The sequence below is a fragment of the Tetrao urogallus genome (assembly GCF_951394365.1).
Source record: "Tetrao urogallus genome assembly, chromosome: 5".
Taxonomy (NCBI): domain Eukaryota; kingdom Metazoa; phylum Chordata; class Aves; order Galliformes; family Phasianidae; genus Tetrao; species Tetrao urogallus.
Genome location: NC_136818.1, coordinates 1,276,501 through 1,302,259, shown reverse-complemented (window position 1 = coordinate 1,302,259; position 25,759 = coordinate 1,276,501). Strand labels below are relative to the sequence as shown.

The window sequence follows — 25,759 nt, the reverse complement described above, 5'->3', positions numbered from 1 at the left end:
TTTCTAGCAGATATTTATGTGCTTGAGAGTAACACAATATACACAGCCCTCCCCCAGAAATAACTACACCATATTAAAGTTTACAAATGTTCTGCTCGGTGTCACTGCTCTGTGAAAATACACAAGCTGTGGTGCTTAAAAGGCAAGGTACATCAGACACGGCCCCTGCAGGAGAGCACTGCGTCGTCCTGTGCCTGCCACTGCACCCCTCGGTGTCACTCCTGAGCCTCCTTGCGAGCCAGCTTATAAACCTCTGTGGGGCCATCCACGTGGGTGATGGTGGTGGTGAGCTGGAGCTCCTCCCCGCTGCTCACCCCCAGGTCACCTGCAAAACACAGCGATGCCATCAGATGGTCCTCACAATGCACCGTTGCACGGTTCCAAGGCAAAAGATCTGTTTTACTCGCTCCGGGCTCTCAGGAATTAGCTGAGCCACGGGCTATTCTACAAACGTTGTGTCAGGGGATTGGAACTAGGTGATTTTTGAGGGCCCTTCCAACCCATTCTGTCCTTGTGTGAATACTTTTATCTGAGGCCATTACAGTGCCAGCGTGTGGGCAGAGGAAGATCTCAGTGCTACTGTAGGTCACTGAAAGGCAAACAAGAGCACTGCCACTCTCCACTTGCCCAAGTTTCTGTTCCCTTCGTTTTGGAGCTATGCGGTTACAACTGGGCAACACCAAAAAGTACAAAAAACCAAGCCACGAGATTTTAAGACAGCTATGGCTAATACTTAAACCTGTCTAACCTAGTCAATAATTAGATGTCTGCTAAGACAACAGTGCTCTGAAGAACGAGCCGTCATTTGCACAACATTTCAGTGTGCTGGATGTGCAACTTTGCCAATAAGGATGCACAAAAAGCATCACCCACTTTACATCTTTCTTCCAATGTAACGTTTGCAAACAGAGCACTCGGGGCCACTTACCATTCGACTGATCCTCCCCGTAGTTCTTGTGCGACGGCGCATACAGGAACATGAGTGCAAAGACATAGAGGTTCCACATCCCGTAGATGCCGGTGAAGAAGGCACTGTTCACCTGTATCGTGATGTCCCCCCACTTCCAGTGGCCTTCTGTCACCTGCCCATCAGAAAGCAGTCAGTTAGCTGAGTTAGCTGAGCTATGAATTCAGCCTGCTAGAATGCAGATGTGATGCTACAGCTCCAACTTGGAGAAATGAGAGAAGTGTCAGTTCCGTGAGACCAGGGCTCTAGGTACAAAGCAGTGCAGCTAGGCTGGAATTCTCTGCTTCAGTCCCAGTCTGCAAGGAAAAAACACTGCTTACAATGGGACTGCATCAGGCTTTCTTTAGTTTATCATTCTTACACGAGATCAAATCCCTCGCGTTCTGCAATACGTGGCTGCCACAGCTGATGTGTTCAGCGAAGGCCGCCACAGAAAGGGCAGTACCTCAGAGACAGCCACTTACATCTGAGAACATGAGACTTCTATAAATAGACCTTCTATACAAGGGGAAGTGGCACGAATAATGCCAAGAGTGATGTGCTGGGTGCCTTCCTGCTGCCTCTCTCTTATAAGGCCCAGGCTGCCTGCAGCAGCCCTCAACACACAGGGATTTGTCAAGATTTACCCAACCAATGCTAATATTACATGGACCATTCGCACTGAAATGCTGTCTTTCCATTAATGAAAATGACACGTGACAGTAGCATGCCTTCTCCTGATATGAAAATGACAGGACATTCTGCTCCAAAGAGAAGCCACAGCAGCACAACCTCGCCTTCAGGGGAAGACAAAAGCTCACCTTGAAAAGAGCTGCTGGACAAGAGCCTTTGTGTTATACCTAAAGTCACCGATACTCAGTGATGAACCAAATCACCAACTGGCATTGCTAAGGACTGCTTCAGCCTAGCAGGCTTTTAAGAACAAAATCCTTTGCTACTGTGTTTGCCACTGGGACCCACCATGTACCCCACAGCATAAGCAGGGCAGCGAAAGAGAACCTACTCCTCCAGGGATAATTCCATTGGATTGGATTTGCAAGGCTGTACACCACTGTTCTCCTGAAGCTGCAAGCTGCTTATGCTTAGGAACAGCCATAAATGGCAGCTTTGAAACAGATGCAATCTTAACTACAAACTGTTACTTGAAGTAAACCATCAAAGTATATTTAAACAGCTATATAAGCTCATGCATGATGCAGAGAGACTGCATCATAGCTCAGAATAAGTAGGTATATATCCTGCTAGAAACAACAGGGTTGTAAAGTCAGAGCCCGGAAAGACCGAATTCTGGCATTTCTTTGTGGGTACAGAAAGCCACCAGATTCTTTTAATGTGAACAGAACGATTTTGCTCTTGCTGAGTTCTCAGAAATGGGTGATATTTCAAAAAACAACAGAGCCTGCGAGCCAAAGGCCTCGGGGGAACTTTCAGCTGAAGCAATTTCATGGCAGTGTTTCAAATACACGAAAACAATTTCTTGAAAAGCGACTGATTACCAAACGTGCCTACAAGATGCACACCTGGTCTCTCTGAGCCCCAAGTGACTCCACCTCATCAGCCACTGGAGAAACTGGGGGTGAGATTCCCCAGCACAGCTGGGTTTTGTCACACTCACCTGGCTCACGATGAAGAAAATGACTGTCATAGCTGCACAGGCCAGGGTGATGAGCATCAGGAACTTGAACCGAAAGATCAGCCCCTGTTTGGAGAGAAATGTCACCGGTCACATTAACAGAATCCACAAAAACACGTTCTTGTTTTTAGCATGTAAAGGACGCAAGGATAAAAAAAAAAAAAAAGGAAGAAAGAAAGAAAGAAGAAAAAAAGGGTCCAACCCACGAAACCCCAAACCAAAACAACCTCCACCCACTCCTCTGCGCTGCATTCATGACAGCCAATATTCTCCGCTCCCCACACGTCTGCATTCCTCCCCAATGCTCCGAGCGGGCCGTGCGTGTCCTGACAGCTCTTGCTTTCCATTACAGCTGCTTTTGGGACTGATTGACGAAGAGTTAACGTGGGAGAGGAGGCAGGGCAGGCTGAGCTACGGGTTCCATCCACGGGACAGCCTACCTGAGGGCTCCCAGTCTCTGTTAAGCAAACACTGCGCAGTATTCAGGTTTTAGCAAGACAACAGGACACTGAGCTGTGATGGCAGGGGTCTGCTGGGCCAATTCCCACCCCAGAGCCTGCAGGAAGCTGCAGCAGTGCTGAACGCTCACCAGAATTACAATTTACATTCTTCTGCAATGCAAAAAGCAAGACGAACTATTTAAGGCTCTCAGCTGGGAATCCTACCGTATTCTGCATTTGCTTTTGCCAGTTAAGTTTTTGCTTTAAAAATATTCGTATATTTTAAACTTCTGGAATTCTGATGGTAACATCTGTGCGTACACAATTACTGGGCTACAGAGTAACAATAAATGACCATTAGTTTTACTTTCCCAGACCAGGCTCGTGCTTGCCAGATGGCTCTACGGCCACAACAGCTCTATAACAAAAGCTAACATCCTCTGCCTCTTGCTAAAGGGAAAGATGGAAAAAATGCTAAATGTCTGGTGCAAATTCTATCAAGTGCCATTTTCTAGTGTTCACGTGCATTCCTGAGGAGTGATAACCAACCTGCTGAAAGCTGACCATACTATACAGAAAGATGCTGGTCACAGATGTTTACAGAGCCATGAAAACAACAGGCTCTCTCAGCTCAAGTACCTGAAGTGAGCTGCTCATGCTGCACAGCAGGTAAAGAGCTAGGACAGAAACAAGACTCAGGGGCTACAGAGGGGGGAAAATAAGCTGAATGCATCTGATTTTGACCCTAGTGTGACAGTTTCCCTCCTGCTCTTTGGTTAGGAAAAGACAACCCCATAAATCTGAATTCATGTCATTAAAAAAAGAGGGTGGTGTTGGTAATATTTACCATTAAACATAATAATTAATGTTAGATAAGGAGAAACCAGGGAGCACTTTCATCACTTTAAATGGGGGTATGGGCAATTTTAATCTATCCCCCAACAGAGTTCAGCAAGCTGGGAGACAACCACCACTGAAAAACCAAGAGCTGGTTTACATACCCTGAGAGATTAAAACGATCACAGCCAGAGACCCCCAGAAAGAAAGAGATGCCATGGCAGTCAAAGGGAACAAAAAGGCAGCTGGGAGATTTGAGCAGATAAGAAAACCAACGAGGATCAAACCTCCCAGCTCAGGCCTGCAGTAACAGTGAAGGTTTCAGTAGAGCCCTCAGGTGAAAAGCCATTTTAAAAACAAAGGCTCCATGCAGCAAGGAGTGACTACCTCGTAATGCAGGCGGCGGGCCTTGCTCATTGCTGGCAGGCTGGACTGCTTTCCACTGATGTTTCTGAACACTTGGAAGACCATAAAACACAGGAAGAGAAAATAGAGGCACAAGCAGATTCCTGCGACTATAATAAAGGCCATCTGAGTGGCAGAGTCAAAAGAAAATGGCATGAAATAACAGAAAAGATTATTTGGGTGATTCACTTCTTCCAACATGATCCCAAGAGTCATTGTTAACCTCCTGGTGGGAAGTCTGTGTCAACAGCAGGACCTGGACCCCCTGTGCTGCCTCACAGATTTCGATGTCTCCAAGCACAGCACCAGTCCCAGCATCTGGCACCAAACCTCCCACTACGGCTTCATTGTCCACCGTGGGACCCTGCAGTGCCCGGCTCTGACCAGCCAGGAGGAAAAAGGCCTCCTATGGCTGCAGCTATCAGGCAGCAGCACCCACAGGGCAAGCCCACCTCCCTCAGCCACCAACAATGTGTGCTGGGCCTGGATTGGGTAGAAGGATACAGCCAGCTCTGTGCCAACCTCAGTGGTCCAGATGCTGTAGAAGGGATTTTTCAGCTGCACTCCCCTGCAAAAAGAAGACACAGAGCTGTCATAGAAGCCAAGAGGCTTACAGAGAACTCCACATCTGCTCTGCAGTCTGCAGAGAGCTGCCCCTGCTGCTTGTCCCTGTGGGGGAGGACACAGAGATGGGAGGCATGTCCTACAGGACAAGATGCACAGATGTGAGGAGCCCAAAAGCCTCAGCATCTTCACTAGGAGTCTACTCCCTCCTCATGAGACAGGGCTGCACATCCACCCACAAGCTCCTTGCTCCCAAGGCACCGTAAACCTATGTGCTTGAAGTCAGACACCAACATCTGCCCACTGCTCAGGGAAGGCTCCTGGGGCATGCGGCTGGAGGGCAGTGACACCTACCTCTCACACATGTCAAAGATGAAGAGGCAGAAGGAGCCAACAGCTATGGGTCCAACCTGCTTCCAGTACCCCGAGAGGCGGTTCCGCTCATTCTGGTCCTAATGGAAGGATGGGGAGGAGAAAAGACGTGAGAAAGAACAAGTTAGCCTGCAGTCCTCTCCCCTGGAACAAGTCCCCAGAGCACCGTTTGCAATGCCCACCGAGGGATTCTGGTATTGCTACAAGGGGGCACGGAAACGCCTTCTGTCCTGTCATACCCACCATCATGTGCTCTCCACAGAAGATGATCCAAAACGACAGCAGCATGGCATAGAAAATGCCTTGTCGAATGTCTCCAAAGAGCAACATCCAAGTCCAGTCAAATCCGATGGAAAACCACTCCACTGGGATGTTAATGAATGTCATGGAAATTCCCAGAGCAAAGATGACCCTGCAGAGACAGAAACACCATCTCTGTCCAGTTTGCAAGGAGGGGACCTGGAGCCAGAGTCAGAGCTGCTCCCAGCAAGGGACAAGAAAACCCCACACTGGGCAGCGGCAGCAGATTTTCAAGGAGGGACTCAGCTCCTCTGGGGTAAATGCAGCTATTCCTTTTCTGGGGGGTTTGTGTAACAGAAGAGAGATGCTATGGACATCTACTGGAGTGGACAGGAGGGAGAAGAGACAGTTCCCGATCCTCAGCTGTTTGCCCTGCCTGGCACACTGACTGGCACGGTCAGGAGCTGCTCAGCATGGATCTCCTTTGCCTCAGGGCCACCTTTCCCAGCGCAGTGCCCTCACTCACTTCTCCAGCAGAACAGGAGCGCGCGTCATCAGCGTGATCCGCCTCCAGTACCAGACCATGATGATCAAAATGCTGGGGGTGAGGAAGGTCTTCATGGCAAACCACACTTTTGTAAAGCCGCCGTTTTGGTGGATACCCTGAGGAGAAACAAGGTGCAGTGTGACATCTGTATGACTTTTGGTATCATGACTGTTCATGCTTACGGGAGCTGGCAGGAGAGGCATGCATTTACTGCGCAAGCACACGTAGATGCAAGCACCCTTTGAAAGTCGTGGTCTGGCCAAGACAGGAAGGGAGCAGCTGCCTGCTTAGCACCCAGACCATCTGAGGAGGCCTCAGAAGTCCCGGAAACAAAAGCCAAAACCCACAGCTTCCATCATGAGGCAGAAAGCGGTCAGAGAGGCACTTCTGACACAGCGTGGAAAAAAACGGACAGAACTGCTCTCAGACAAGTAACAAGATACTCATGCAGCTAAGTCACCACGGGTGGGAAAAGCAGAGGCCAAATTAATGCAGCTCTCCAGACACAAGTCCTCCCACCGCCGTCTGCAGCCACCAGCAGCGGCCGGCTCACCACCAGGCGGATGTCCTTGATTTCCCCGATGCCCACATTAATGCCCTTCCTCTCGTTCACGGGCAGGCGGATGTTGATGAGGTAGTACTTGTGAGCCACGCTGCCGATCTCCATGAAGGGAAGGAAGTCGCAGTCGTAGTGACGGCCCTCAGACTCCAGGGTCTAAAGAAAGGGAGGTGGCAGCACAGTCAGCTGCGCCCCGCACAGCGCACGGCCACGCGAGCCCCAGCAGCGAACCGAGCATCACTGGTGCTGAGATCACCTGCTCATTCCCATCCTATCCTAAGGCCTGGGGAGAGCCTCGGGTCACAGCCTTTTGAGGACGCAGGGATCTTTTTCCTTTGATTTTCTGTTGCTTTGGGTCATTGAGTCGATAGCATTCAAACTCAAACAGGTTCACATGTCAGGCTCCTAAGCCCAACTTCAAGTAAGTGCAGCCTTTCAAGATGGAAGATTACTTTGGGACCCAAAGTACCTCCACCAGCAAATATAGCTTGAGCCAAATCTGCAACCTCTCCCACATGATTGAATTTGGAGTGTCTGCAGTCCTGTTTTACCAGCAGCACTCCCCTCCACACCTTATACATATTTACTGTGCACGTATGGCTCTATGGAAGAGCAAAGGGGTACTGGAGGTAGAGGTGAACTTCTGAGAGAGACTATGAGACAGGAGAACAAGGCATAGGGCTGAAAAGCATGCCGAAGACACCAGATTGATTTCAGCACAGGAATTACAGTCTGCAGCATGAAAAGAAATACATATTCAAACAAGATGCTCTGTTCTCACTGCTCGTTGTGCTCGTTACTTATAAGCTTTGTAGCTTTTATGCATAAGCTTTGTAGCTTGAGGCATTATTAGTTATTTTAAGAAACTCCCACCCTGCCACATTCTGTGAGCGCTGCAGTATGCTTCTTTGCCACTCCTGAATAACAAGCTTTTGTGCATCACAGAAGCAGGAGACAGAAAGGTCTAACTGCTTTAGAGCAGTGTGGGGTACACAGATCCTAAAGCCTCAGACTCTGCCTGCAGCTGGATCTATGCACTGACCTCACACCTCTCTTACCTACTGTCTGACCTCATCTCTTACATCACCAAACAGAACCAGATTGCATGTGGAGCTCATTCGATTTTTAAAGCTTTGGAGCCAAGAATGGCAACAAGCTGGAAAGCTACAGGTGAACAATTCTAAGAAACACCAGAAAGAAAAGCAAGAGAACAATTCCCACTGCTCTCCCACACCTCCCCACCTCCAGCACCACCAGAACACCTTACTTTTGGGGAGCCAAAGGTGCATTTCAGCTTCCTGATCTCTATTGCATGTGCTATTTCTTCCCAATCATTAAACATGTCATCTCGATACGCTAAGGACACATCCAGGGTAATTTCTGCATTTTCTTCTGTAAGAGAGAGGAAACATGGAGATTCTTAGGAGTGGTACAGACCACCACAAAGGTAGGACAGCCCCAGCATGCTGAAAGGACCTATGAGAGGCACATAGTTACAAAGGATGGAAATTTTTGCATTCCAAATGTCACAGTTCAAATGATCTTTACCAAAACATTTATCTCCTCTATGGTAGAGAAGAAAGAACCTGAAGCTCTGGCATCTTGCTGACATACCATGACATAGCTGTGCTATGGGTGTGGGTGAAGAGCATTACTTATTCATGCAGCATTAGGAGCAATAATCTGGAATCCAGACAGTTGCAGAGAGGGAGGCAGGCAGGCAGCCAGCCATCAGCAGCCCTCACTGCGGGCTGGCAGGGGGACAGAAGGACAGGCTGGCACACACTGCTGCTGCAGGCAGCACAGGGGTACACAACAGCCCCTTCCACATCAGGACATGGCAGACTGCATCACAGCATTTGCTTCCAGTTGACACTGAAGCAGCATTTGCTTACAGAAAGCCACAAAATAAGATGAACCACACAACTGCACGTGCTGTACACAGTTAGATGAACCGTGTAAAGGAGAAACTATGCAACTAGTGGTACCCCTTGTTCATTTGGACTGATAGCACTAGTCATCCATCAACGTAATGCTGGGTTTCTGCTGGATGTAGATCACCTACCATAAATATTAAGGCCCAACACCTAAAATAAAAAGGCCTGGAATACGCTCCTTAACACAGCAGTTTTCTGCCAGAGATCTTAAATGGAAGAATAAAAGGGTTGCACTGATCCTCGGGTGGGGAAGGGGTCATGGAGACACTGCTGGAGAGTCACAATGCACTGCAAGCACAAATCACTTAAAACTGCCCACAACTGCTCTCAGAAGGTAAATCACGGTTCTCGGAGTGATGTGAAAGCATTACCCCAAGTACCTTAAAAAAAAGGAATAAGGAAAAAAGAGAAAAATTGCAACATAGCTATGTTGTGCTTGCTGGAAAAAGGAAAGGCTGCAACCTCAGAAATGACTCCTACACATACCATGTAAGTGAAGCCTTTCTACATCAGGATTTTGAGGTCCCCCCCAACCCAGCACTGACTGCTTTCTTCCTGCACAGAGGCACCAGCTTGCACATCAAACACGCAGAGCTGATGCATCCAGCTACAGAACCACACAGCATGTTCATACTCTCCCTTACCTGGAGGGAAAACTAGAGGGGCAAATAATGAATCAGGAGGGGAGGGTTCCTGGGCTTCGTGTCTCCCCTGGACCTCTTCCTAGGAAGAATATTGGGAATATGGCCTTTAAAAATGCTCTTGCTAGGATCTTGCTGTAAGGAAGAAATGAGGCTAGAACACTTACTGAGGGACTCTAAGCGAGTCAGCTCATGAAACTGAAAGAGTTACAGCTGAAGTCTGCCAAGCAGCAACACAAACAGCTTAAAAACCCAAGGCAAGCCTGTACCAGCTCCACCAGATGTAAAATCCTCCTCTTTACCAGGCACAGCTCCAAGGGAAGGCTCTGAAAGAGGCACGTGTTCTGCAGCATGTGCGTGCTACAACCTAGCTGCTTCCATCCATCAGCAGCCCCTCAGAGAGCTGCTGGAGCTTCACGTGCCCTGCTGCTCGCTGTGCCAGGGCCCAAACGCTGCTCCTGCTGCAAGCTGCTCACACTTTCACTGCTGCTAATCGCTCACGCTCGCAGGACCCTGGAAACATGCAGCAGCGTGCCTGTGGCTCCAGGCCAGCAGCCTGTGGGTGAGCTCACACACACACACGCGTCCCACTGCCCTGTGCAGGGGGATGAGGAAGGTGTGCAAAGCTGTGGGCACCAACCAGAGCTTCCTGAGTAAGGGCTGTGTGCAGGAACGGGCTGCAACGAAACACGAGCGCTTGGTGAGCTTTGAAGTGCAGCACAGAACGCTCTGCTGCTCCAAAAGAATCTGGCCTTCATAATGCTGCAGGGGAACCTTGCACATCCACAAAGAACTGTGTGTATGGGATATGCACATCCCATATATTCGTCAACTTCTTCAGCCATTTGTGTGGGGACCACGTGGTGGCATGCCCATCCAAAATGATGGGAAGGGCCGTGGATGGGATCGGCGGTTTCAGCTTGCTATTTGTGTAGCGTTTGGAGGTGGTTCTGTTAGGTCTTAATGTGGATGCAACTCGATTCTTCTGTGCATTTTTTTTGCACACATGTGATCTATACCATCTTGACTGATATCGAGCTCCTTCCCACAGGCACTGATTAGGTTTCCATGAAACAAGCAGTTGCCATCTCAGATCCGCTATTTAGAAGACCAGTGCAAACAGATAAATGGGAACATAAGGTTGAACTTGGCCCAATTAGAAAGAACTGCAAACTCCATTTCAGAAGCCATAAAACCAACTGGAATGCTTGGGACTAAATCCAACAAAACCAGCTTTCGTTATTTCATCTCTGTAATCCAAGTGTTGCTGCTGCCACTGAGGATGAAAACCAGACAGCAGAAAATATATACCAGCGTATGTTTGTGAAATGATAGATTACCATCCATGCCTGAATTTCCATCTTTCTCTATATCAGGGTAACATCTCCCCTTAGATTAGAGTTTGGTGTGAATACCCTCCCTGGGGATCAATGCATACATCTCTGTAGGGGAACAACCAAGGACCACGACTTGCTGTTCGGCTGAAACTGAGTGAGGAAGAGTTCCTATTGCTGTACTCCACTGTTCCATGGAGGCGTCCACCTCCAGGCACCTCTGGCATCTTCAACCCCATCACACAAACCCATATGGGACAGTTCTGGGACCAGAAAGCGTGAGAGCAGACACATCCCAAGAGATCTCTGGCCAGTGGTACAGGGTGAGTATTGCCACCTTGCCGACAGATAAGCAAACAATTTGTTATTTTGCTTTAAAAAAAAAAAAAAAAAAAAAAAAAAGGAAAGAAAAAAAAGTGAATTCAGGCTGAGAACAGACTCAGAAAAGCAGGGACAGAGCGCAGTGTTTTAATTATTCAAGGCTGAGGCACAGCAGGAGGGGGAGAACCGCGGAAGGAAGGAGGAGGACAAGCTGGCAGGCACCTACACTCCGCCTTTCAGATGCTAAGGCATTCAAGGAAAGTCATTGCTTGGTTCCTCCATGCATGCCAAACAAGATCCTCCAGAAATTCCCAAAACAAAAGGTATGAATATGCAGACAGAGATCTGCTTATCCAGCACCAGAAGCCAGAGCTGTGCACTGCAAAGCCTCAGCAATCCTGGCCAGCACAGAGCATGGAGATAGTGCCTGGGTCATCCACAGCCTGGCAAACCAGCTCTGGGGTCGGAAGCAGAGTGACACCCTCACCAGCATCATGGGTTTAACTGAAAACACTTCCAAGCTTGCCTGTGTTCATTTTGTGATGTGTTTGGTTGGTCTCGCTATCTGTGTGTTCCAGGGATGGCCAACCATGAGAAGATGCCATCCTGCTGGGGCTCCCAGCCTGGAGATCTGATACCCCCGTCACAGGACTGTTAGGAAACAGCTCTTCTCCAATGAATGCTCAGCACTGCACAACTACCCAGCTGTGAGGGGAATCACTGTCCCTGGGGGTGCTGCAGAGCTGTGGGGATGTGGCACTGAGGGACGTAGGGGGGGTGGACTGGGCATCTTTGAGGTGTGCCTGGTTCTGTACGCAGGCATGGGGCTGCTTTGTGCCTCTCGTGCTCTCAGCACTGCCAGAGTTTTGGTGCATTTTACTGCTGACTGTGCAGTACCCAAAACTCCCCCAGGATTCACTCTAGCACAGTACTCAGGGCATCTTCCCTCCTATTACAATAGTCTAAAAAGACAGAATTTGTTTGGGAGACAGCTGTGTGCCAGCTGCATGCTAATCCAGCTATCTGGGAAGAAGCTCATGTAAGCAAACAGAAGAAACTTCACTATCATTTGCATTATGCTTCCACACTTCACTAACTCAAAAACTACAAAACCTACCACAGACCCAAAACACACAGATTTGAACAGGAACATGCAGCTAGCTGTGCACAATTTCTTTCTAAAGCAAAGCAGCCAGAAGTCTCTCACTTATTAATATTTTAAATTCACTGGATATAAAAAGAGAGGTAAACACTCTTCTGGAGACAGAAAACTTGATACATACCATACTGTTCTGCCCTCTGACAAATACAGGTGCCTGTAGCTGACACCCAGCTCTGAGCAGGGCTGGTGCACCCCATTAAGTGCAAACAGCCCAAACCTGTGGCAGTGCAGGTCAGAAAGTGAGTCGAAAACAAATCTCCCATGTGCACAGGGGCATCATTCTGTGTCACTGGGAAAGAGGAGGTTAGGTGATCCCTCCTGCTCTGCAGAGCCAGTTCCTATTGTACATTAAGTGAAGCTCTCGAAGCTAAGTTAGCAGCAAGATTCAGACACACGTAATTATTTTAGGTTAAGAAGTTCCTTGCTTTTTTCTTTTTTTAAAGCAAGCAAGAAGCGTTATTCGTTATTCGCTTGTTTTGTAGACTTCACACTTCATTTGCATCTAACTTCAGCTTGACAAAAAGGGGAGGAAAGCAGCATTTCTAAGCTTTCTTCAGCCAATGAAAGGAAACCTTCAGGATGTGCCAGTAAGCTCACACAATGCACAGTATTGGCATGCCTCTCTCCAAACACTTCTCACAATCTGGGAGCACCAGCAGCCCCAACTGAGCCCCCAACGCTGGGGACTGGGACAGCCCACCCCCAAAACAAGATCAGACCACCTGCTCTGCTTTCAACCTTTCAGTTCCAGCCTTGAAGGAGTCGGTCACCGAGCTGCTTAAGTAAGAAGAGGAAGGAAAGGCTCTGCAATTGCAGGAGAAATGACTGTCAAAAAGCTCGTTTAGCATTTTAAGAGCCTGCCCCAGGTGCTGGCCAGGTGCTTATTCCAGCTCAGTGCTTCCAGCCTGAGAACAGTGATGGCTCTGTGCAGCGGCCCGGTGAAGCCTGGGAAGTAAGGAAGGCACAAAGCTTCTCTATATGTTAGAGATGATTATAGGGTTAAGAGCATCTGCAAGCTTTAGAAAGCCCAGTTTTTAACTTCTCTTGGTGACCATGAGCTACATGGCTGCTCCAGCAAAACAGCTGCCCACGCCCCAGTTCAGCCCAGTTTGAGAGGCAAATTGTTTGACTGCTGTCGGGCTGTAATTGTTAAGAGAGGGATTTTCCACAACTTCAGAACACACAGACACACCTACAGCTGTCTTTTGGTAAGGGGCAGAGCAGACTGTGTGTGTGTGTGTGTGTGTGTGTGTGTGTGTGTGTGTGTGTTACACTTCACCTTCTCCCAGGCACAGGGTAAATCCCAGTAAGTCAGCTTCTTCCATGGTTCCCATACTGGTGTGGTTTGGCCATTTCATTTTGACCACTGCAACTTCAAGGTGAACTACTTTGCATCCACATTTCTCAAATCCAACCCAAGCACAAATGCATCTCAGCACCTGACAGAACCTGTCTTGCGTTCATGAAACACTCAGAAGTTGTACAAAGGGCCATGGCTCAGTGGGAAATACTGGTGGGAGGTGGATGGTTGGAGTGGATGATCTCAGAGGTCTTTTCCAACCTCAGTGATTCTATCACTATATGACTGGAGGCAAAAATTGCCCTCACAGGGACTTGATCTACTGCAAGCTGGGCACTCCACAACATGAACTACCTGGGAAAACTGAAAAAATAAAATAAAATAAAAATAAAAAAATATAAAAAAAATAATAAATATATATATATACACACAAGAGTGCACACTATGAAAGCAAATTGCTGAATTTAAACCAGGGGAGGTCTTAACTTTACACAGTCTGAGAGCAATAACGTAAGGGGGAATGGTTTTAAACTAAAAGAAGGGGGTTGTGTTAGATATTACTGGAAAGTTCTTCCCTCAGAAGGCGGGGAGGCCCCAGTACTGCTGCCCAGAGCTGTGGGTGCCCCATCCCTGGAGGTGCCCAAGCCATGGATGGGGCCCTGAGCACCTGGGTTATGGAAGGGCCCACACTGTACCATCTCATTGCTAACATCCACCTTTCTGCATTGTCCCCCTGCGTTTGGGCACTCAGCAATTAGCATATGGTACTGCATAAAGGCAACATGAAACTGATGCTGCAAAGCCTATGTACAGTAAGTAATAAAGGGCAGGGTGCAACTTACTCAGGTCATTGTCCATCTTGAAGGCGATGTCCAGCTGCATGATGAAGAGCATGAACTGGAACCAGGGGCTCATCTCCTTGTTGGGGAGAGGGATGTGCACAGCAAACACGATGTCATTGGCCTCGATCTGCCTGCTGACCGCCTCATCAAAGTCCTTGAGCTTCTCACAGGGGTTGGATCCCCAGGGCATCAGCCACTTGGTCTTGTGGTGGTTTTTTCTTACATCAATGCACTTCACTGACATGTAAGGAACAGCTGTAGTGGGGCTGGGAGCTGCAAGTGAAAGAATCGTGCTTTTAGAATCAGCATCTTGTGCAGTGGTTTCCCCACCGAAACACGCAGCTCCCTTTTCAGCTATTTGAAGGCAACTCAAAACAAATGCATCCAGCGATCCTCCTTCACAGCTCCTTGATCCCACAGTTAGTTAGCCTTATTATGCCTGCAGATGTATTACTGACTCTGCAGTGTTATCAAAACAGAATTTAGCCCAAGCACTGGGAATCCTCTGAGACTGCTCCTAGAGCTGCCCTGCCCCACCAGCAGGGGTGCAGGCACCCATCCACCTTGTGTCAGGGAGATGACAAACACTTCACATCAGATAGCTAAGCTGTGGGCAATCAGCCTGCTCTGGCTTTACATCCAGGAGGAAATGGTTGGAAATGCAGAGTGCAAACAGGGATAAAAGCAGAAGAGAAATGCATTCAGCCATCAACCAGGCCTCCACTACCAAATGCCAGCACAAACACCTTCACATCTCCCTAAGAAAAGGCTTTTGAAGACTGAAATGCATTTTCTAACACAGTTCTGCCCCTCAAAGCCTTTATGTGAAGGCAGTTCAGCCTTGCTTCTGTCGCCCTTTGGTAAATCAGCATTTCAGTGCTACCTGCATGCACTGCAGAACTGGTGAACTCTGACTGCAGCCGATGCGACTTGGGGGTGCCAGCAGTCAGAGCTCAGCGACAGTTCTCCTGCCCCTCACAGCCCTTGGTCACAAGAGGCAACACAAAGCAATGCATTCTGCTGCCACTGAAACAGGGCTGTCTTATTTTCCAAAGTATTATTTATGAAGCATCATCACATGCTCTCACTAACTTCTTCCAGGTTCACAGGCTTTGGAAAGCAGAAAGAACAGGTAAGCTCTTCTTAAGCTGTTAAAGAATTGTATTTATTTCTTTGAAGTTCTGAGTTCGACCAAACCTGTTCTATCCCTTTTTAAAGGAAAACAGAGAGAAGTTAGAAAGTTAGGTGCAAATTCAATAATGTGAGAGTGCTCCAATGAAGAGCGAGGAGCACTGAAACATTCCTACACCGTGAATTAAAGCAGGAGGAGCATGCAGTGCAACAGACAACTGGATGTCAACACCTGCAGGGAAGAAGGGGACCAAGGAGACCAGGAATGGTCTGCAATCAGCCAGCCAGCCCATGGGCTCCTACAGAACTACTTCCATGCTGTGACCATCATCCCTCTGACACCCAGCCCAGGACTTCTGTGCAGATTCCAGCCCACCAAAAACAGCCCCCATCAGGTAACGGCACCCAATGGACCAACTCAAGCCCTTCAATGAGACAAATGGAACAAGCCAATGCACCAGCACCCCTCAGATGCCAGAATGAAGCAGTAAAAGAAAATACATTGAGCATTCAAAAATAAATAAATAAATAAAAAAAATAGCTTCACTGCAAGCCCAGGGTTACAGAATGTACAGAATGTACTCAATGTGGACCAACAGTGCATTAAACACAAAAGTCATACGGCGCAATGTTCTACCATGACTCGATGCAGAACCCGACAGCAGTGCCTAAAACTGCAGCTGTGAGCAAGAATGGAGAATGCTCTGAGAAATAAGCCAGATAGTCAGGCCAAGCCCTCTCAGAGCTTCTTAACCTCGTAAGATCTATGTGATTTAGAAGTAGGCATTTCTGAATTAAGAGATACAGTTACTTCTGCAGGAAAGGCTCACGTTTCCCACTTTGATGCAGCTCATTACAGCCATAAATACACGTTTTCATCACGGGCTGATTACGATTTTAAAGCCCTGGCATGCTAACATAAGTATCTCCCTGCCAAAGCTACAGCTTTGAGGAGCAAGAGACAATTCCTATACATTCCTCTTGTCGGGAGCCATGCACCAAACAAACGTCGGCACTTGGCTTGGGTTACTTGTCTGGCTCCATTCCCATTACATTCAAGCAAGTGTTGAACCCAGTGGAAAAAAAAAAAAAACACTTTGGGAAACTGCAGCCAAGTCAACTAACAGCATTACAAAGTGCTATGCAAAACAAAGCGAGCATCAAGGGATTGCAGCCGGCAGCGGTGCCAAGCAGGCTGCCTTCCGCCTGCTCCATCCGTGGGCTGCAAGGTGGGGTGGCTCTGACTGACGTATTATGCGATATATGCCTGCCCAGAAATAGTGCCATGGCACTTTTTGCTCAACAGCAGATAAGCCCCAGCCATGCTCTTGCTGTGCTGGCTGGGATGAGAAGTCAGGCCCTTCCCCAGCCGCAGGGCTGGAGGCAGCCTCCGCCCTGTGGGGCTGCTGGGACCCACAGGAGCCCCAAGGACATCCTGGCTCCCAGGGCTGGGGCCACTCCATGGGTGCCGAGAAACCCTCCAAGCCATTGCCTATGAGGAAGTTTGTATGCTCAAGCTGGTGTAACTCTGTCCGCAGGACAAAGTGGCCCCTAAAAAGGACACGGGAAATCAGAAGCCGAATCGCTTTCAGCTTTGAATGATCCCAATCTGCTCAGCCTCGTGTTGAATCATGAGCTGTGATTCATCTGAGACTCAGAAGATGGCAAGGTTACACAAATGCTCCAAAGTAGAGGAGCTGAAGGAGGCATCTCAGCACACTTCACATCTACTGACAGCAGTGGTCAGAGAAGCCAGAGATCCTGCAAGCTGATTCAGCACAGCGTTTCATCAGCGCTGGCAGCCATCCCACTGCCAAACAGTGAGGATTTTTCTCCTCCATCTCAAGTGGAATCAAAATTCTTCCACTTCCCATAGACTACACAGAGCAGGAGGGAGCACCCATCGCACAGCTGGGACCTCTCAGCTCACCAGCCCTGCATCCAGCCCTGCCTTCTGCTTCCACCCCCACACCGCCTGGCCAAGCTCTGCAGGAACGGAGCATCCCATGCCACGCACCCAGGGGAGCAGCGACAGCCATTTCCCCAGCAGGGGCAGGTGGGCTGCAGGTGCCTCGAGCTGCTCAGCCAGGGGCAGATTCAGTGAAACAAACAGCTCTTTTCCATCTGTTTTTCAGACGTTTTAGTTCACAGACAGCCATCCCAGCTCGGCCGCTTAAAAAGGCGAGTGCCCATTCCCCAGCCAACGTGAGCACAATTAATGGCAAAATCCTACCCACAATTCTCAGGTTTTTTTGTATACAAATGCTTACCAAAGCTTCACATTACAGAACTGTGCTTCCTCGGCCAGCCTGTTAAAGATGAATGCAATGAATTCTCAAACAAATCTTTCCTTCCTCCCTAGCCCTGCAAACAGGGCGCTCAGCCCACGCACCACAGCAGCATCCTCTTCTCCCACGCATGTCCTTACCTCTGGGATATATATTTTGCACCTTCTCATCTAGAACACCTACAGCATTTCCAATTAACTACTGACCCTTGCTCTCGCACCATAAACAAACCCTTTACAAAATCTCAATTGCATTGTGTCTACATTGATTAAAGCTTGAATCCTACTGACCTCATGCAGTGTTAACTTCTCCCATGCACCGGGAGCATTCTGCTTTTCTACTCAATTACCCCCTTCTGTGCAGAGCCATCACTACCCAATGAGCACACACAATGGGCTTCTGCTTCATTACACTAACCAACAGCAGGATAGGAATAAACAAGCTAATTTATCATCCAACAGACTGAGGTTTTCCAGCTAGAGCGGTGAGAACCTGAATAACGTTATATTTACTTATAAATACATGTTTATTACAGCACAAAAGTTTTGTGCCTCCCTCTTCGCTAACCTTACTGCTACCAATCCAGTGTTAATGACTGCCCACCACAGAAATCCTTCCTTTCCTCTCATTTAAGGCTAGCTACTGTTTTTACAAGCCTACATAAAAGCCATTTTTCTTAAGACTGACGGCAGATTTTGCACACAGAATTGCTGTCTATTTAAATAATCGAATGGATCTCTAAAACAAAGGAAATCTCAGTACTGCTGTCCCAAAATTGGGTTCTTAGTTCCCCACTGATTTACTTTGAGTTCCTAATTCACTACTGCTTCTCAGCATCCGTTAAGCTACCATGCTATCCAAGAAGCCCCTTGCCCTTGTGAAAAGCAAATATTTTGTGATGTTTCATCACCTTTTACTCCACTTCTCCTGGAGCTGTAACTGCTTTTTCTGTCCAATGCAGTACAGGTAAGGCTCACAATAGGAAAATCTGTTCCACTCCTGGTCAAGAGGGAGAGGGGTGTTTGCAGAAGGGCACCATCTCTGCACGTGGTTCCAGTGGAGCTGCTGGGGCAGATGAGCACTGCTGGCTCTGCCTCCCCCAGCACATCTCTCACTGCTGGGCCGTAGGAATGAACCTGTCCAAGCACACACGGCCTGGCTGTGTGATTCCCAACCCACATCTGCACCCTGCATCCAGGATTTCTGCACTTCCCTGCAGTCAGAAGCTGTGGGTGCCCCTTTGGAGCAGGAGGAGCCGTGAGCTGATTGTCACAGAGCTGCAGCTGCCCAGATGCCATGAGTGCCATCGGCGTCAGACACACAAATCCCCATGGTGACACCCGAGGGCTGGAGCTGGCACAGAAGTGCTGTGACACCCCTTCCTCCTTCCCAGGCACCTGCAGGACTGGTGCATCGACTTCAGAGGCCGGGGCTGTTACCTGCTGCAGAGCACACTTCCTGCTGAGCAGTTCTCCCTGCAGGGCAGCCTGCCCACATCTGATAAAGCCAAGCGCAGGCAGCACCAAAGAGAGGTGCAGGAGCAGCTCCTGCTGTACATCAGCTGTGAGGGACAGCATTTCTCTGACACAGCTCTCCCCAGAGAGCTCTAGTTTGAAAGTGATGCAACTGTGAGCAAAGTGGGAGAAGAAAATATAAAGAAAAAGATTACCCCAAAGGATTTACAGCCCTGACAGCCCACTCCTCCAAGCCTCAGCACGGCCCTCTGCCTGGGAACTGCCAATTCCTGGCACATTTGCCCATTCTGTTACAGTTGCAGCTTTTACAAAGAGGAATCAGGCAGCAATGACCTTTCACGTCCGCTCTCCACCGCTCCCAGAGCTCTGCCAAGGCCGCAGCGCAGGGAATGCACTGCACAGGGCACAGCATTGGCACTGATGGCCATAGAGCAGCACTGTGCTGGAGGAGTGGGGGGGGGGGGCGCTGAAGGGGACACTGGAAGCTGCCATAGAACCACAGAATGGCCTGGGTTGCAAAGGAGCACAACGCTCATCAGTTCCAACCCCCTGCTGTGTGCAGGTCGCCAACCAGCAGCCCAGGCTGCCCAGAGCCACATCCAGCCTGGCCTTGAATGCCTGCAGGGATGGGGCATCCACAGCCTCCTTGGGCAGCCTGTGCCAGTGCCTCACCACCTTTGGTTGAAAAACTTCCTCCTCATATCCAACCCAAACCTCCCCGTCTCAGTTTAAAACCATCCCCCTTGTCCTATCACTATCCTCCCTTATAAGCAGCCATTCCCCTCCTGTTCATACGCTCCCTACCATGGTAGGCCTGGTGGGCCGTGCTGCCTCCTGCCCCCACCTCAGCCCAAGGAAGGTAATGAAATCCCAGGAAAGGAAATTAAATCCTGGAAAGGCACTGCTTGGGAGCCAAACCCGACATGTAGATAATGAGCCGGGATTGTTGATAGCTGCTCAGCCATTTGCACTCATGACTCATTATCTCTCTGGGCAAGACACACGAGCAGCAGTTTTATTGGCTCCAGTCAAAACAACTCCGTTTTTTCCCCCCCCTCGGTCTTAAAGCAAGAGAAGGAAGCGGCAGAGCCGCTCGCTCCCAAATGCATGCCTTCATCCCAGTGAGGAAATAAACGCCTTCACTTCTCCAACCAGTTACGTGTGCAGAATGTATGGTCAGCTGCTGTATCCACTACTGAGCGCTGGTACACAAAGCCAGCTCTGGAGCAGGACAGAGGGAATCCTGTCCGTCCTGAGGCCATCTGAAGCGCCTCCAAGCGCTTTGGGGGCAGCTTCTTCCCCAGAGAGCAGCAAAGAAACAGCCCTATAAAATCACCCCTTACGGCACTTCTCATGCCTCAGCTTCACTGAGCTCCCATAGATGCTGATGGAGCTCTGCTCTGCAAGCTCTGACTCCTGTATGCCTTCATCGCATGTTTTGCCAATGCACATTTCTAACCAAAGCCCACGGGGATGCTGATTGAAGTTCTGCACCTGGACAAAAGTGCCAGCAGAAATACGTTCGAGTTTAATAAAGCTCGCATAAATAGTTTGTTGTTCACAAACTCCATCAAGGACCAGCACTGGCAGAAAACACAGTTCCAGAGGAACGAAGCTTTCTGGCCGTATCAGGTACGAATGTGTTGCATTTGTGTATTTTTTTACTTGCAAAATAATCTGTTAAAATAGAGCACTTAGTCATTGTTTTGAAACATGACCTGACTCCCTGCTAGAGGAACGGCAGAGCTCGCTTTGTAGCTGCACTCCCGTTGTGTACATATTTTGGTTTGTCTAGACCTGAACAAACTAAAATAACCGGATTCTTGTTGTCTGTTTGGCGTGCTGGATCAAACCAGACCGGGTCACTATTTCAGTGGCACCTCAGCTCTCATCCCCCCATGCACTACAGGAGCAGCATTACTCACAGCCCTGCCCTGAGGCTACCAGCAGCTGTCCCAGCACCATCCTGGAGGGCTCGGCACTTTGCAGAACAGCCACCGACCCAGTCTGGGTGAGGCAATAACGCAGTTTGATCTGCCTGAAGACTCAAAGTGGGGTTTTCCAGCCATGGAAGGTCTGCCCATAGCACCCCCCTAGGACCTGCCAGCAGGCAGAAGGCGTCCCTGTATGATCAACAAACGTCACCCTAGGTCTAAAAGAGGCATTGAGCCCTGAGCCACTGCCACACTGCCTGCAGGTTCCAGAGCCCAGCACTGGGCTGGGCCCTAATGCAGGAGGCGTGTATGGTGTATGTATGGCAGATCCAAGCTCCATTCGGGTTCAAAGGAATTTCAAGATGAAAGAAAGAGGCCTGTGTAGCCCATGCAATCCTGAACACAAATACATCTGTTTATCACACCTGTTCCCAGGTGAAGACAGAAACAGATCCTTCAATAGGTTTGCTCTGTACACACAGCTCATGCTTTATGAACTTGGAGAGCTCTGCTGCAAAACCCTTCTAGGAACAAAGACATCCTTATGACCATGGAGCACAGCTTCTCTGCACAACATGGGGCAAGAAAACGCATCCAGTGAATCAGCATCGGGTTCAGTAACCTGCATCTGAACCAGCTCCATCCAAACCAGCTCCTTCAGAAGAAAGTGGGCAGAAAACCCAGTCCTGGTGTCGAGCGGGTTTGGGCCTACAGGAGCAGAAAACTCAGGTTCCAACCCGATGTTGCCAGGGGCTGCTTTGTGATCGAGCACCAGAAGGATGAAAGCAAAGTTTTGCGCATTACACTTAGCAGAATTTCTCCAGCTCCCACAGAGCAGCAGTTTGCAGGGATAGGAACGCAGAACAATGGACCTGCCCTCGGAACGCCGGCTGCAGCTCTTTCTTCAGCGCCTCTGAAATGAAGATCGCTGCAAGAACGCTCCAGCCACGCTCCCCTCAACAAAAAGGGCGACACGTCTCAGCCACGGAGCGCAGAGGCGGCCAGGGGACGCGGCCGAGCTGCTGGACCCCGCGGGCCGCAGCGCTGGGGGGAGCCGGGCCGAGGGAACCCCGAGAGCGAACCGCGGGGGGCGGCGCCATCCCCGCCCGGAGCCGAGCCACCCCATCCCATCCCACCCCAACCCATCCCCGCCGCTGTGCCTTCCAGTACCACCGCCAGTCCCGGCTCTGCCCCCCGCCCGCCCTCCTCCATCTTTCTCCCTCCATTCCCCAGCGCTATCCGACGTCGCGCTGCGCGCTCCGGGTTCGGTGCTCAGCCCCGGGACAGGCGGCCCCCTCTCCATCCCCCCTCCCCGGTTTCCTTATGATTGCTAGCATCGCTTTACGCCTGGCGAGTGCTGCCGCAGGCAGGAAGGCTCCCTCCTCCCGCGGCCCGGAGATGGGGAGGCGGTAAGGAACGAGGGAAAGCAGAATTAACAATTAAAAAAAAAAAAAAAAAAAAAAAAAAGAGGTGAAAAAAAATAAAGAGGGAAAAAAAAAAAAAAAAAAAAAAGAAAGGTTCGATGGTACGTTCAGCTCCAGGGCCCCGCGGCACCGGTCGCCATGCTGACGGCTCCCCTGCCTTTCTTCAGGCACGCCGCGAGCAGGCCGGGCAAACTTTTCTCTGCCCCTTCTCCAGCCCGGCACGCACAAAGGGGCCCGCGGAGCTCTGTTTGCTTAACGACAATGCCGCGCTAATGAGCTCATGGAGGCGCGGCGCTGACACCGGAACGAGCACCGGCACCGCGGCGGGGGGAGAAAGTTTGCCCCGGCGGCACTCACCGATCAGACCTCCCACCAGAAAGGCGATCACTTGGAACACCAGCAGGATCCCGCCGACGATGCACAGCTTTCGGGTGCTCATGTTCTCGATGATGGCCCCGGCCATGGTGGCGGCGGGGCCGGGCCGGGCGCGGCACTGATTGCCGGCGGGGCCGTGCGGCCGTGATTGTGGCGGGGCGGGCGCGGCGGGCGGCTTTAAGGAGCGGGGAAGCGCATCACGTGGCGCCGCCCCCCCGCCCCTCCCCGGCCCCGCACCGCCGCCCCGCCCGGCCCGGCCCCGCGCCGTTCGAGCTGCGGGCGCTGGGGGTGCGGCGGCCCCGGGGCGGCCGAGGACCTCGTGGCCTCCGGAGGGCCCCGCCGACCCGAGCGGTTCCGCGACGCTCTGAAACGCGGCACCGTGCTGGGGCGCGTAACCCTCGCGGGCCGGACGCGGTCACCGCACCCCCTGCGTCCCGGTCTCCCTCCGGTGTCCCCGTGCTGCTTTGTCCTCCTCGCACCGGCAGTCCCTCCCAGCCCCGCTGCCCTCCGAAGCTCAGAGCGGGGCTGCGGGCACGCGGGGATGTGGGTGCCGTTCTGCCCCCGGGCCGGGCGCGTCCCCGTGCGTGCCCCGTAAGAACGAGCTCGTTCCACTGCCGTCATCTGCTTTGCAGCGTTTGCGCCTTGCGGCTACTGATGGGGCACCGCGAAGGTCCGCGCCACGCTGCTGTCGGACTTAGGATGAAGAACATTGCCTCAGACAGAGCGTTTGCATTTTAGGTGGTCCCACGTGGAGCCAGGATGGCCCTTGTGGGTCCTTTCCAAAGAGTCCTGTGGCTCTGTGTAGGACGGGTCCAATGGGGAGTGGCTGAAAACACTCCTCGAGGACAAGTATGCCACAAAGGGATGCAATCACTAACAAACAATGGGCAGGAATCATAGAACCATTTAGGCTGGAGAAGCTCTGAGATCCCCAACCCATCCTGCCCACTGACCGTGTGCCTCAGTGCCCCACCTACAAATCAAATGAAGGACAGGTCAAATATTTAGGGGGTACAACAAATAACCTGAAGCAAACAGTCAATAACCAGAAAAAAAAACTAGAAGAAACACAAAAAAAAACCCCAAACCAACGATCCTCCCAGGCAGGAAAGGTGCAGCGCTGGCGGTGCAATGCAGCTGCTGCCCACCCAACCCCGGGCTCCCAGCACCATGCCCACATTTGGAATGCAGACCTCTGGGTGCTCATCCGCACTGCACAGCACCACGGCAGCTCTGTGCACCACAAGAGGCAGGGCACAGTGACAGCAAACACTTCTGGTCATAGAGTTGCATGGTAGAGAAGCAGAGTGCAAGCTCTGCCTCGAAAGGAAAGACTGCAGCAACCAGTGCCTGACCCTTGCCCAACCACCGCATGGATGCACTGCTGGAGGCCAACAGCAGTGCAGCATTTTGGGTGATGTCACAGAATTGACACTGCCAAGCCCAAAATCCAATTGAAGAGGACAGCAGTAACCATCCCCCATGGCTATGCTGGTTTTCCAGCACCATGGCTCTGGCTCCCGCTGTTGACCTCAGACCACCAGATGCTATCGTGCTGCTGCTGCTGCTTTCTACTTCCACAATCTCTTGATTTGCAGGGCTGACCAGTTCTTCTCCCCCTCCGTGGTGCTAATGATCCCATCGGGGTGCAGGCATCCTGTGACAGTGGGACGGTTCAATCTTCTCAATCACCACAAGTTCAACTGTTTCAGCTTTGTTTTGGCTTTACTTTTACATTACAGTTATGACTTCACTGTTTAAAAATAGCTCTTAATGCACACGTGGTTTTTGCCCATTATAAAGGCAGTGGGATCGCTGACACAGATGTGCTTTCAGGACCAAAGGCTGTCAGTGGATATTGGCCAAGGAACGGCCTTGCTTCTCATAACTGCTCCTGTGGGTGATGTGCTCTTGGTCTCTTTAAGTAGTAGCATGAAACATTTTCTCAAAGAACGGGAAAAGGGCGTTTTGTGTTATTTCCAGTTCACGGATGGGAAGGGAAATGTTATCTTTGTAAGAAAACCCTATTCTATGGCTGGTAACGCAGCACCCATCTAAAAAGGAAGTGTTGGTAGGGAGGGCTCATACCAACGAGCTGGCAGAGATCCACGGCCTGTGACTGCCCACTGCTCAGGGATCGAGGCAAACCAACAGCTGTGCATCACTCCATCCAAGCCCTGCCTGGGCTGCAAATATCCAGCAGAATTCCCAGCCCACAGGGTAGGTCTGTGCTAAGCGTGCACCCACTTGTAGGAACAGCAGTCAGCATCTCAGGAACAGCAAGAGGTGATGGCCTCACAGAGCCAGGGGGAGTCAGATTGGATTTCAGGGGAAATTTCTTCTTGCAAAGAACACCAGCACAGAGTGAGCAGGGGTGGGGGGTCAGCATCCCTGGGGGTGTTCAGAGCCGAGGGATGTGGCACTGAGGGACGCGGGTGGTGGGCTGGCAGTGGGTTGGGGAGCTCAGAGGGCTTTTCCAACCTCAGTGATTCCATGGTTCTCTGACTCGCACCCCAGGTTTGCACAAACGGGGCAGCTGTGCTACAGCGGCGGCGCTGTACTCCCTGCTGGCAGCCCTTGTGTCAGCTGAGCAGGAGGAATGCTGCTGGTTAATTAATTCCTGTACGTGAGCACCGGGCATGGGCTCCTGGTGCAGCTGCTCTGATGCCAACAGAGCAAAAATTGAACAGAACACAACCTTAGGAAAGGAATCACCTCCCCTCCATGGCTACAACCCGCAAGCAACCACAGCTGCTTGAGAACAGATGTAGGGCACTGCGTGGGCAGCAGTGGGCACTGGCAGCATCCCCACGACAGCTCTCACTGCTCAGCATCTCTGCCCTGCATGCCCTCACCTGCACTCCTGTCCCCATGAGCAGCTGCACAAGCAGAGCCATGGGTGTGAACCCACTCACGGTGTGAACTTGGGAACTGCTCAGAAGGCAGTGTCCGAGGTCACTGTCCTGATGGCCTTTCTCTGATATGCTCTCAAAGCCTTCCCTGCATCACAGAGTGCCTGAAATGCACCAGG

General features: G+C 50.6%; 1 protein-coding gene across 2 annotated transcripts; it reads right to left on the bottom strand.

Moving 5' to 3' along the window:
• Positions 1 to 215: 215 nt before the first annotated feature.
• Positions 216 to 22,816, bottom strand: WLS (Wnt ligand secretion mediator; the record flags this gene model as incomplete). Of its 2 annotated transcripts, XM_079535323.1 has the most annotated exons (12): positions 216 to 325; positions 929 to 1,082; positions 2,583 to 2,666; positions 4,265 to 4,408; positions 4,787 to 4,850; positions 5,201 to 5,298; positions 5,462 to 5,630; positions 5,985 to 6,121; positions 6,559 to 6,720; positions 7,832 to 7,956; positions 14,102 to 14,374; positions 22,711 to 22,816. In XM_079535323.1, 12 exons carry the CDS (start codon positions 22,814 to 22,816, stop codon positions 216 to 218), a joined length of 1,626 nt encoding a protein of 541 aa, XP_079391449.1. The 2 variants fall into 2 exon arrangements, with proteins under 2 accessions (XP_079391449.1, XP_079391450.1); XM_079535324.1 differs by lacking the exon at positions 14,102 to 14,374.
• Positions 22,817 to 25,759: the final 2,943 nt, after the last annotated feature.